Below are 14,495 nucleotides of genomic sequence, written 5' to 3'. Positions count from 1 at the left end.
ATTAGAGTTGATGTAAGGAAAGCAAAATTCTGTGAACGACCTTTCTAACCCCTAATCAAATTTTAGATTTCAAAAAATAATTAAAATAATTTTTTGGAAAATTTTAAATTTGTGCTTTGTAAAAATTCACAGTACTACCGCTTCAACTTTACATTTAAAAATAGAATAACAAAACTCAGTAAAACATCCTCAGGACATCGTTTACATTTTCTAATGTTCGTATCTGGCATAAATGTTTTTAACATAAAAAAACAATATTTATATTCACAACCCTCTTAGCAAACAATTGCATATCCTTAATAAATGACTTAGTAATATTCAAGAGAAAAATATATTAAATCATTTTGCAAAATTTTTAATTATACATATTAGAATAATTACAAAATCTTGATATGATAATCAAACCATTTCCTACAAAGTTTTAGTCAAGTACCAATTTAGATGTCAATAAACTAATTAACAAGTTTAATTACCAATTAATTCAAAGGACCTTGAACTCGGTTAAACAAAATTTTTTAACAAATTATTTTATAATATTTATTTAAAATTAATTTTTTTTCTAAACAAATCGGTCAATGTCAATTTACAATACAATGTAGTCTTATTAAGCCGGCAAAAAATCCAATCCGGTATTCTATTTTATAATTTTTAGTTGAGTTCAATGAAACCGGGTAGTGACTAATCAATGAAGGACGATATGCTTCTTAGTAACCAAACCTAAGTTTTATTTTTTAATGATCCTAATAATAAATACATAAATATTAAAAGTTATACATATGTGTGTTTGGAACATATATTGTATGAATCTGGTACATGTTTTTTATTATGAGATACATTTTAAATTCATAAAACAAATTAGGAGGTATTTTTTTTTTTATTATTATATTAAATTATTAATATATTGAGGCTAGTTGAGTCAATGCACTTGAGCACTTTTACTCTCTATTAACTGCGAGGTTTCTTCATAACCCCTCTCTAAGCCTAGACTTGATTATTGTTTATCACTTTATTAGACTACACATACCTCCCCGAGGAAGCTGTAACCATTCTAAGATTCGATAACGCGGTGTTGGTAAGCTAACAACTTGATTATTGATTATCACTTTATCAGACTAAACAATAACTGACCTCAAATCTGCATACCTCCCCGAGGAACCTGTAACCATTCTAAGATTCGATAACGCGGTGTTGGTAAGCTAACAACTTGATTATTGTTTATCACTTTATCAGACTAAACAATAACTAACCTCAGATCTGCATACCTCCCCAAGGAACCTGTAACCATTCTAAGATTCGATAACGCGGTGTTGGTAAGCCTGTCAATTTTCGTAAACAACAACTAGTCATATTGACTAACAAAAGGTTTTTTAATTTAATATTAGAAGTAATGTTAGTTATCTAAAGTGAGCATATAGATCTGTGTAAGTCATCTCCTTGCTGTTTGAAATGCCTCAAAAGGTCCTTTGGTTTAAGAGACTTTACATAACATTGCAAAATAACGCAGAAATAATGGGATTTAAATGTTGACTCAGTCTGTTATAATGTGTTTTGTCAGCATTCTTTATTTCTTGCTTGACAGTAGGTATTTTATGGTCACGATATTATATGTAGATAAGTATTTCATGTAGATAAGCATATCACGGAGCGTTAACTCCCTAAGTGCTTTGTTTTGGAACCTTTGCATCATATCTATTATATGATTTTTTGCATAACCCCAAATTTGGACGCCATAGAGCCATATAAGCTAATTACGAAATATGTTATTAATATATAGACAAAAATATTTTAGACCTTTCGTCAACGTTTCAGTTTTTCGGGTTTTAACTACTCCAATTTATAAATCAGTATCAATATAATAATTTATGAAAATTGCTGACTTCAATAGCTTAGTTAACAGCTGAGTTTAGATACTTATTGAATATTGGAAATTTAGAATAATGATTTTCAGTGAACCCTTTTCGTATATTTTTAGAAAGTCTTCTAACTAATAATTCCAAGAACCAGCTACACTTATACATATTTGAATTCCATGCATATGGGAACTAAAATGGAACTTCAATCTAAAGAATAAATATTTTAACAAAATCTGCTTTACGGTTCAGTTGAATGGTTTAAGTTATTAACGAACCCTTTCGCGACGATTTTAATACAATATATGTGTATATATTCAATGTGTAATATATAATGTTCAATGTATAAATCTATTTCAAATCATATGAAAAAATTGTGAATTGTGGAGTAACATTAATATAACTTTCTTAGTATTACGTTCCTAGATTAGGTTCTATACTTAAGAAAAAATAACGCAACAAATAATGCCTCTACAAACAGAATAGTTTCGAAATTTAACAATTAAAAATAAAAAATATAATTAATTAATTCAATTATTCTATAGCTGGTTTATGATTTCTTTCTAATATAAGCACAGCAAGTGAATTTGTTAATAAAAATTTCACAGCAAATCAACAAAACTCCAAAAAAATGTGCGAACTTAAAAATCAAGTACGGCTTGGGGTCAGTTGGTTAAAGAGCGCTGACGCTGAGCTGCAAATTTAGCAGGGCACGAGTTCGAGTCCTCATACTTACAGTCTTAAAAATTATTTACGAATAATTAAATACAAGAATTATTGCCAGGACCACTGATGCTGGGTATATGGCAATACTCATCATCATAATTGAATGACCAAACAGCTGTATGGTCATTCAATTAATTAAAATAGTATAAAGAAGAATTTTTGTTGTTGTAGTTCACTACTTTTCGAAAACCTCTTTGTGAAGTATACTAGTTTCTATTAAATATAATAGTCACTTCCGTCTGAAAGATTGAACGTTAAATTACAACTTATATTCACAAAATGTTGTTTTTGAATATATCACTTTTAATATTAAACCAAGACTTTTTAAAATTTAAATATTTATTTAAAAGAATTTTAACAAAATTTAACATAATTAAAGTATAACTACATTTGTGTTAAAGAATCGAGAAGAAAAAGTTCAATATTTTACGTCTTCATATTCAAATGCGTTATTAAATAACCAAATCAGTTACTTGATGAGACTTTACATATTTTTTTAGATATATTTTTATCATATAACTATATAACTATTAAGTTAATAATAAATGTATTTATAAATAAAAATATTGATTTGACTACAATATGACGAAATTATTATCGATTCTTGCATCATCACTAACTCTGCTCAATCTAAAGATAAGAGTATCAGCCTGTAGAGTCTTTCTAATGACATAGTTATTAAATATAAGGCTCCAAAAATTAATATATAAATATCTGAAATTATATATGGTATGTTGACTTATTTTTGATTACAGTCGGCAGTACTTAAATTTTTAAATATTAAATCAAATCGAAATAAAATTTACTTCAGTGAATAATTTTTTTCACAAACCCTACTTTATGAATTAATAAAAAAAAACACCTTTCCCCCAAATATTTTAGTCTTCTTAATCATAAAAAAAATGTATAATAGCATTATAAAACATCATTTTAATATTTAGTAAAAATTATTAGTATATTGGATCTATTTAAGCAACCTAAACAAGAGATGAGCACCGCATTTGAAGCAGTCCATTAAAAATAATTTCATTTAGCTTTAGTTAATTTTGTTAACTATACAATAAATAATAATTATAATAAAAAATAATTTATTATATTTATATTATATTTATTCTATTAATAATATTATAATATTATTTATTCCAGGACCACTGATGATACAGAGCTACTTTTGTTCACAAGAAATCACATGCAGCTAAGAGTCGAGATGCGGATATGTGGCAGTACTATAATGTCTCAGAAAACAGTCAAATATTTAGACCATCGCCTAGACTCTACACTAATATTCTGGGCTCAAATTGAGGAAGTGGCAATTAAAGCTGGAAAAGCTACAGCAGCAATGAGGAAGAAAGTAAGAGACTGCTCCTTATGATTACGGTGAATTCCATTCTCCTGCGAAATATGGGCAGTTGCATATGGTCTATTGCGTGCCGTACCATCTCTGAAGCAGAGGTGCTGATTATTAGTGGTTATATTCCCATTAACCTGCAGGCTCAAGAGCGAAAGGCATATTGACAAGCAAAACAAATAGGGAACAATAACAACGACATACAGTCGATAAGGCGCAGGTCCATTGCTTTATGGCAGCAACATCGGGACTCAGAAATGTAATGTGTAGCTATACACATTCAGTATAGTCAATACTGAACATAGTTTTATAATATCTATGATTGATATTACTATCATGCCTGATATTAACTGCAAATCCGCACTTTTGGTTATGTCAAAGCCAATAATTGCATATACATTTTGTATGTAGGGTGATTAAAAATTGAATAAATATTTGAACCCACAATCATGCCAAAAATTATCTCTGCACGTGCTGCAGAGTGATAACATATGAAGCAATATTTTATTAAGTTCAAAATCGTGAATATAATATATATATGATAGCTTTAACATAATTATGAATATTTATTAGTATTTTAATCAAATGCACTGTTCTATTCTATAATATACAATTTTGACTAGTACAATTAATAAATATAAAAAATTAAAACATACCTATAATATATTTGCAGTTAAATTTCCAAATAAGTAAAAGTAATATCAGATTTTTATGAAATAATTACACTCACTTAGGACCAGCTCTGGCAAGGTCAAAAAAGAAGTAGAGTGCTTAAACTAAGAATAACCCACAACGGTACTTATACACTTTACATATCACATTTTAATCCACATTTCAGCCAATTGTGAAGTAATTGTAACACAGACAAAAAAATAAATCTTTAAGTCCATAATCAAACAGTTATTGGATTGATCTAAAATTCAATTTAGTTGAATTCAATAGAAGCCATTGTGGTCATTACTCCCCGTCTTTTTGATTCTTTAGGAATCTTTAGAATCTTTATGATTCTCTATATTTTCACTGCATGAAGAGCCACCATTTATGACACCATACTATCCCTGATTATATTTGGACTCAAGATAATTCCATTGATTATCCTTTTTCAACCTTTATTTCTAATTGGATAGAGATAGAGATATATTGAGCTTATGAGAATCCAACAAGAGACAATTGATAGTATTAGTCTCATTTCGTATCATTATTGCCTCATTATTGCCTTTCTATAATTTATGAAGTGACAACATAATGAATCAAGTACTCGCGCACTTTTTTATTAGATTCGATTTCTAAAAAAGTAAGTGACATCACTTACTATATACTTGTGGAAGTAAGCTACGAGTATCATTAGAAGGCCAACACTTGATTTCTACGTTGAAAACGGATTTAATAGTGACTTGCATTTGTTAAATCATTTCATCACGTTAAAGTCTGCACATTTCTGAACTTTGATCTTGAATGTCTATTTCGAAGAGAATTTTTATATACTCATATTATAATAATGATGAATTGATAAATAATCTTTCAAACAGAACTAACAGTTTTGTTGTTATAATATGACTAAGTATTATTCTAACACTAAATATAACTAGAATTCAGTAAATACAAAATAAAATCATGAGATTCCTCTCGAAGTGTTAGTTATAATGTTATTTTTATATGTGTTAGCTCTGTGAAATATTGGCAAGTACTGCTTTAATGTGTCGGTTTTATAGAGAAACGATTCCTGGCTAAATCCTTATGCTTTTACTTGCATTTATATGTAAATATGACTTTCTATTCGTTTTCAAGACAAGTAGGTAAACAATATTCTGGTCCTATCCTTTGTAGTGGATTTGGAATTTAGCTATATGTCTATCTATTTGGAATTATCTGTTCTTATATATATATACCTTTTTTGTTAATTATATTTCTATTTATATTTTTATTAAGATCTTCATCAAATATGGCTTGCTTAAACACGTGAACCGAATAGTGAGTGATTATCAAACATTTACTAAACGAAGAAAATAGTCGAATATGCAAGAACAATTTGTGATTCATCTATATGTCTATAGAGATATGGAATTATATCTACATGGAATTATCTATTCTTACCTTTTTAGTGGATTGTTTTTCTATGTATATTTTTTATAAAATCATTACCAAATATAGATATGGATATGTGAACCGAATAGTGAGTAATTCTTAAACATATCTAAACTAGGCAAACAAATGTTAACTAAGTAAATGAGATGTAAATAACAAATAACAATTGAGTGAATGCTTGAAGCTTTAAGCGACTATATTAAGTAGTTTCTGATGTAGATGTAAGTGTCTGAAAATGCTTGAATCTTTCAACGTGTATATTAGTTTTTGTATTATATTATGCTTCCACTGCAGCTATAAAACTATTTATATTAATAAAATTAAGATTTCATCGTTTCAATTATAACAAACTGATTTAATGTATGTCAAATAGTTTGTTTGTTGCATTTTACATATAACAAATATTTAAAAGTTTGGTAACTTCTCTTGTGAGAAATTTATTTTTAGGGATTGCAGTAGACATTTTTCGCCTTTAATCACTTGATTTATTTATAATGAGTTCGTTTATGTGGAACCTATTTGTATGGTAAATTACTCTCATTAGCAGCCTTAATAAGCTAAGGCCGCTAATAAGGAAATGTTTTAATGGTTAATACTGCATTCACACTAAGTTTATTTATAATTTTAGCTGGCTGGAATTCTTATTTTGCATTGAAGGTAGCAACATATGACAGCTAAAATTACAAACACGACAGCTAAAATTAAAAACAAAATTGTCGTGCGAATCCAGTAATACCTTTGTTTTGCTTTATGTTTGTGACTATCAAAGAAACAAATATATTTTAAATAGAGTGAATGCTTGCGCTTAAAAGTGAGTGTCTAGGAATATTTAATAAATAAAATTAACAAACAAAAGTCAAATAAATTTTAAAGTAGATTTCTCGCTGAAGATCTATTGTTTATAATTTAGAAATTAAAGTAAAATATTCAAATAAAGATTAATGAAATTTAATTAAACAACAACATTTTCAATATAGCATTTAAAAAAAACAGAATAACCGCAAAAATATATATAAGAATCATATGTAATATATTGAATCTACAAATTAATATATATAACAAACTTAATTTTATAAAATTAATATATGAAATAAATCTTAAAGTCGAAGCAAACAATATAAGATACCAAAATACGTGATGAAACGTAGATATAATAATAGTAATAACAAATAATCTATATAGTATATATTATATTTATAACTAATGATATGAAACTGTACTCGTACTGCCAAAAATTATAAATTTTTAGATATTCAATCAATAAATTAAACATTTATTATAGATTAAGAATTTATATTTTCCTATCATATACTCATACTATAGATTTTATATATATCAATACTAAAGTAATTACTAAGAATTCTGTATTTGTGTGTTTCCTTATAGAATATGAAATTCAATTAAACCTTATCATTTAAGATGGCAAGCCCCCAAAAATTTAGTTTTATTTCTTTTTATGGGTAAATAACATTGATAACAGTTTAGTTCATAATAATGCAAAAAAAAAAAGTTAAACAATATATATATTATGTTTAAAAGCAAAATATGTTCAAAATATTTAGATCAAGTAAAATTCAATAGTTGATAACCTAAAATGTTTTTTTCTTAATTTTATGGGTTTTTTTAATTAAGTGCATTGAAAATAAATAAAAATATTTTAATTGTAAATACAATATCAATGTTTAGTTTAATACAATTATTAATACGATAGTAATTTTATTTTGCGAATTCATTTGAGAGGGTCTAAATTCAATGTGTTTTTGAAATACATTTGAAATATTATAATAACTCTATATATAAGTTTATCAATACGCCCTGCAGACTGCAGTTCATCTTTAAATATTACGAATAACATCTATGAACATCTATATCGACTACCAGGCGGTCAGAAACGCAGCAGCTCATATATAAGTAAACCATTGAATCACTTGAGATCGAAAGAAAGCGCTGTATTTTTGGGTTCCTGAACAAAAAGTCGTGTAAAAAACTAAAATTGTTGACACATATCCATTAAATATGTACATAACGGTCTGAACAATCTGAAACTAAAAAAATAAAAATTCACTGAAATCAATTTCACACGTAAATACAACACCATATTAATTACATGTTCTAGAATATTTTGATGTTGTGTAAAAATTTTTTTAAATGGTAAAATTCCATTAATTTTATGTGCGAAGTGGATGCTAGTACTAAACTTAACCAGATAGATACTCAGCAAAATCTTATAATAATGAAGATATAACCGGACCCATTTTGCAATTACTAAACTCATCCACAATTTGATCATAATATTATTAGAACTCACTTCTCTACTTGTCTGATGACACTGTGGCTCCAACTGATAATCCCAAGGAACCAGGGGTCTATGCGTGACATATTGATGTTAAGCAATTTTATCCTAATTGCTCGTAGAAGCTACAAACGCAAGCTTTGTGAAAAATAAATGCATGTAGTTAATAAAGATGGATAGCTGACTTTAGTTTTTAAAACTGGATGTTCTAGAAATACATATCAAAGGTTGTATCTTAAATATCATAATATCATATATTATAAATATCATATCTAAACTTAATTTGGAAATTCTGGTTGATCTGCTTTATATTTGTAACTGCAACAAAAACTATTGCAATAGGCATATTGACACCGGAGTCTGCAGTCTCTCAAGTCGCCCAAGATATAAGTGCATAAGTAAAAATTTTTTATTAACATCATAATTTCGACTATATTCTATAATCATATTAATGGTACTATTATGATATTTTTATAATATATCAATAATTAAGAAATTATGTAAATAAATGTAATGTAGCAATAATTAATGAATTATTTAAATAATTATTGCTACATTATAAAAACATCTTAATATTAACGTGAGGATGACTATAAGATATAGTCGAAATATTGGTATAAAATTTTTATAAACTAATTTTTAAAAAAGTTTATTATTAAACAATTAATTAACAAAATTATTATTAAAAATGTTTGTCATTAAAACAATAAATTTTCATTTCTTTTATATTTCTTCTTGTTTCATTTTTATTTTATTAAAATGCTGAGAATTTTAATTTTTGTGAACTGACATAATATTTTTTATCAGTTCAAGTCAAAAATCGTTAGTTTTTATTAATTAACCATTTAACCAATTAATTCTAACCTGAGTGAAACTAACAAATTTCTACTAAGATATAAACATATATTATTTTGAAGTCTTTCATTTCAATTTCACGTTTTTATTATATATATGTTTTTATTATATATATGTAAATAATACATTATAAATTATTTTAAATTAATATTTTGTGAATTTTATTTTTAAATAATTTTTATCCAACTGTCATTGTGTACAGCGGCTTCTCTGATGTACTAGATGCAACATAAATTCAATAAAATTGTATTATGATATCAACATTTTCATATTAATCATGTCACTTTAATATAAAACCATGCATTATTTTATTTCATTTCAAAATACAATTTATTTATTTTGTTTTATTGTAATATTTTTATATATAATTTAAAACCCCTTATAAACGAACTTTGGTACTACTGTATTAAAAACCTATAGAAGTGTTTTTGACGTTTATGTGGATGTCTTGTAAATATCCATATAAGAAAGTTGTGCGCTCTGCAGAGAAGTAACATCTGAAAGAAAATAAAATAATTATAATTTTAGAATAGAACTGTTGGAGAAAAAATGTTTTGGCTACACTAAAAACGCAAAAACTTTTTGCAAATACATTAAGTGCAGCAACATAACAAACGCAAAATGTAATCAATCAATTTTCAAAGTAATTGTGCACAAATAAAATAAAGAAACAAAAGAAAACTTATGAGACGTAGTGATTACCTTGCATTATTAGAACAACTGCTGACTTACGCGCACATATAAACATGGCTACTATGCAACTGGAATTTGCGCAGGCGATGACAGACTTCAAGACCATGTTCCCTGACATGGACCATGAAGTTATTGAGGCTGTGTTAAGAGCAAATCAAGGTGCAGTTGATGCTACAATCGACCAGTTGCTTGCCATGTCAACTGATACCCAAGTAAGTATTAATTTGTTGTTAAATATATTATACAGTAATTTTATTCGTATTAATAAGCAGAACGAAAAACTACGCAACGAATTGGATGGCAGCATTGCACCACAACAGAGTCTTATAAATTTAATTGATACAGATTATGAAAAACAGCGCAATAGATTAAATATTACACAACCCGCTACAGCTCAACTCATTGACACAACTGATGGTAACAATTTTGCTGCTCATAATCCGATTAACACTCCAGCTGCTGCAGCTAATGCTGTGCTATTAAACTTGAGCAATAGTGGTCCAAACTCATCACCTCATCACAATACCGGTGCTTCGCCTAAACAACGTCCCCAACAAAATAATTTACAAAAGAACATATTATCAGGTACAGCTGCACCCACAACACACACTAATGTTGGTCGGCGCTGGAATCCGCCCATATTAGGTCCACTCCCAGCTGGTTTTCTACGCATAGCACCTTCCGTTACACATGATGCTGGTAGAGATTTTGATTTACCAGATGAACAATTTGCCATGATGTTGCAAAATGAAGAATTTATGAATCAGTTACGTTGGAATCAGGAATTTATGAATGCACTGGAAAAAGAACAGAGCGGCAAGGCAAAAACAGAAGATGATGCTGCTTTCAAGGAACGACTTAAGCATATGGGAAAAGTATCACGAAAGAAATTTCTTCAAATGGCACGCGTATTTACATGGCAACGAAACAAGAAAGTAACCACCGCAAAACAAATCGATTCCTTGCCCTTAAAAGAGGAACCTAGCGATGATGAAGAACATCATCATCATCATCATCAACATAATCAACAAGTGCGTAAGTAAATAATTACGAGCTAATAAGAAAAAAGCTACTTGTTAAGAATATAATTTAAATAATAATAGAGTAAATTCCCAAATTGTAATCCCTCAACAAATACTCCAAGTGGATTTTATCTTTTGCAATTTCATTGCTATAATTTTATTTTATTTCTACTATTTTATCAAATGTAATTAAGAAAAATATGTTAATTCTTGAAAAAATGATAGTGTTATCTAAAATTTAGAATCTCAATGTATACGCTACATTTTTACAACATTTAAGGAATATATTTTTGAATATATCTTATTTTATCGTGATAACAATTAATCTCGTAGTGCAAGACACAGTGCAATATTTTATTTTTTTGTTTTATTTACTCAAAATTTTGAATCTCCAAATATATTACAAAAAGTACGTCATATCGTCAAAAAGCTAAACGTAACACGTTAAATTATTTTTATAGAACAAAACTATGTTGCCAAAATGCATAGCAAAAAATGTTATTTTTGTTTATTTATATAAGTATAATTGTAGATATTTTTTTTATATATATTTTATATGGGTTTAAGACAGTTTGCAATGTTTGCTTAATGCAGGATAAACTAGATCGATATGACTGAGTAGTTAATTAAAATATGTGTATAATAAGTAACACAGATTAAAATTTATAAATTATTTGCATAATATAAATTACTAACATAATTCAAAATAAACAATAGAAGTTGCAAAATAATGTATGCTTATATTATGGCAAAATATATGTATGTGCAAATTATATCAACATTTAATAAAATAATGATAATAAAGACAAATGGTAGTTCAAAAATAGTTGAAAATGTTTAAAATGATATCAGCGTAAAGAAATATCTTAACAGTATAAAAATTTATCATTAGACAAATTAATATTATAAATTATAAAAAATAATAATTTATACATACTATTAAATGGATGTTACTTTTATGAGGGTTTGGCAACATCACCAAAATAATAAATCTGTAAATATCAATGTTAAACTAAACCATTAGGGATTTCTTTATTTTTAATTAAACTACAAATTCTAGAACAAAATTACATATATAAGTTGGTAATATCCTATATATTTAAAAATTATGCGATTTATATTATTATTATTATGACATGTTCGTAGAGTATATACAATTGTAAATTGATTTTATATCTAAAAACTTAGTCTAAACTTATTCATGTATCTAAGCCGATTTATTTAGATTTCCAACAATCATATAGATTTGGAAAGCACTACAAAAATTTGAGTTGTAAAATCTTAGATTCCCTGTTTCTGAAACTGAGCCAATTTTTCAACAACTTAAGCAATACGAGTTTTCAGTATAGGTTTTGTAAAATAGAGTGCTCTATTGTTGATATCTTTCTTCAATAAAAAATAAAGTTTCTTTATTGATTTCGATTGCAAATATCAAATAAAAGAACATAATTCTCATTTACCAGGAATCAGTTGACCTATGGAAGAAAGCTTTTGTGTGCGTAAAGAATTTGTACTAAAGGTTAAGTTATATCTAGTCTAACTATTAACATGGTATTTATAATGAGAATATGATAATTATATGCTTATATATGACTTTGTTAAAGAAATTGTAGTTTTTCTGGAAAACTTATTTTTTCATTTAATTTTTCCAGCTCAAAATATACATAGTAAAAATACTTAGATTAATTAAACTAAAACAATATAACTGTAACATTGGAAATATTATTAAATTAAATTCTTATTAAAATTAAAAAATAAACAATATAAAAGAACAAAATATTTGCAAATTAGACAGAAATAAATTATTGTTGATTTTTAGTCAATAATTGTTATCTAAAAATATACCATAGGGTTATACACGATTTCGAGTAATGAACTCACTAATTGAGTAAGTTCAAAACAATGCGAAGCAACGATAACAAAATACCTTTACACGAAATGTGCGAAACTGTTGTTGTATTACATGCTCTACGCACGAACAACGAAAAGCTATTTACGCTAGCTGACTTAAATGGGCGTTCACACTGCATTTTTACACTCACAGTTGCTGCAATCAGTAATTTGAATAAAACATGCGAATAACGAGAAACAGACACATATCTAAAATAATATTACTATGATGTGAGTGAGGATAAAAGAGAAAAACAAATAGTTTTGTCTGAAAACGTAAGAGTGTAAGAGCTTTCATACTTAAGAAGGTTTTAAGAAAGTTAAATAGTTAATGAACATTAATTACCGCTATGTGAAATGCATATTATTTGGTTAATGAGCTCGTTACTCGACATCGTGAATATCACTCTCATATACTTTTTAAATTATACTATTACTCTTTATAATATGATATACAATATCACAAGTGTTAATTTTTTGTTTTTAATGGGTTTTTGGATTTTTAAAGATATCTCTGCCTGTAGTGTCATATATGTAAATGTATTTGCATATTATATAAATAATAAAATATCTTATACATATACAGATTATATTTTTAAAACATAAGTAACTAATATAAAATGAAACTAGTCAACATATTAGTAAAATATATACAGAAAATAATATATATACAGAAAATTGTATAATTAAATTGATAAAATAACAGCTAAATATAATAGAATATTAACATTAGCAGCTAAATATAATGGATGTAATATAAGTAAATAATAAAAATCTATCTCAATTTTTGAAAATATGTTCAAGACAAAAGCCGCTATTGCATTCCTGTGGAGAAAACAAATTGTTTTCTCTTTAAAAAAAATATATATTTTTAAAATATCTATGAATCTAATAATTCTGTATGTACAGTTTAAAATTTATTACTAATTACTGTCTGAGATAAATAATAAGTATCAAAATTAATTTATTACTGTATTAACAAATTTACTTTAAAATATCAATGAAGTAAAAAATTAATTTGCTAAAATTGTTAACAATATTTTTAAAAAAAAATACTATTTTTTTTTTAAATAAAGTTATAATATTTTTTTTTAAAAAACTGTTTATTTTTAATAAAATTCTATTTTTTTCTATTTTTTTTCTATTTTTTTCTATTTTTTTTCTATTTTTTTTTATTAACATATTTTATTTGTACAAATTTTGTTTCACATTTTTATTTGTTAAAGAATCTGATTTTATTTTTCTAAAATTATGTTTTAATTTTTAATAAAATTTATTTTTTTAAGTGTTAAAGAATCTGATTTATCTGAAACGAAATATTTATTGTACGGTTTAAAATTTTTTCAGCGAAAAGTAAAATAATTTATTTTTGGTTTTAAATAATAATTTGTCTTTAATAGTAAAAATAGTAATATCCTAAATAATATGTTAATGAAATATTGTTTTAAATATAGGTAATTGTGAACCATTACAAATATTATAATGCTAAAAAGTTAAACTCTACGAAGACACCTTTTATTGTTTAGAATCTGATTATATTAAAAAAATATCTATTATTTTACCGTTGAAATATTTTTTGTAATCATTTCTTCAAATTTATAAAATTTCTTTTTCTATATATTAATTTATAATAATTCCATAAAGTCTGACCAGGGACCGTAACAATTATTATTACAGAAAGAGAAAAAACAAAAAATAACTCTCAAAATTTTTGCCTTTTAAAATAAAACCTA

General features: G+C 26.2%; 1 protein-coding gene across 2 annotated transcripts; it reads left to right on the top strand.

Moving 5' to 3' along the window:
- Positions 1-9,558: 9,558 nt before the first annotated feature.
- On the top strand, positions 9,559-11,849 carry LOC119671922 (CUE domain-containing protein 1). 2 transcript variants are annotated; one of them, XM_038082804.1, is made up of 2 exons: positions 9,559-10,062; positions 10,120-11,849. In XM_038082804.1, the coding sequence occupies exons 1-2, from the start codon at positions 9,904-9,906 to the stop codon at positions 10,891-10,893; spliced, it is 933 nt and encodes a 310-aa protein (XP_037938732.1). In that variant the 5' UTR covers positions 9,559-9,903; the 3' UTR covers positions 10,894-11,849. The 2 variants fall into 2 exon arrangements, with proteins under 2 accessions (XP_037938732.1, XP_037938733.1); XM_038082805.1 differs by having other exon boundaries at positions 9,563-10,062; positions 10,123-11,715.
- Positions 11,850-14,495: the final 2,646 nt, after the last annotated feature.

Source organism: Teleopsis dalmanni, chromosome 1 (assembly GCF_002237135.1).
Source record: "Teleopsis dalmanni isolate 2A chromosome 1, ASM223713v2, whole genome shotgun sequence".
In the NCBI taxonomy this organism is placed as follows: Eukaryota; Metazoa; Arthropoda; class Insecta; order Diptera; family Diopsidae; genus Teleopsis; species Teleopsis dalmanni.
Note: the sequence above shows the minus strand (reverse complement) of the source record. Positions and strands in the feature narration are given on the sequence as shown.

What these genes read in the sequence shown, in the direction of transcription:
- LOC119671922 (XM_038082804.1), top strand. Translation starts at nt 9,904, where the DNA reads ATGGCTACTATGCAACTGGAATTTGCGCAGGCGATGACAGACTTCAAG. An exon ending in CCATGTCAACTGATACCCAA is followed by an intron (nt 10,063 to 10,119) that starts GTAAGTATTAAT and finishes CGTATTAATAAG; the next exon opens with CAGAACGAAAAACTACGCAA.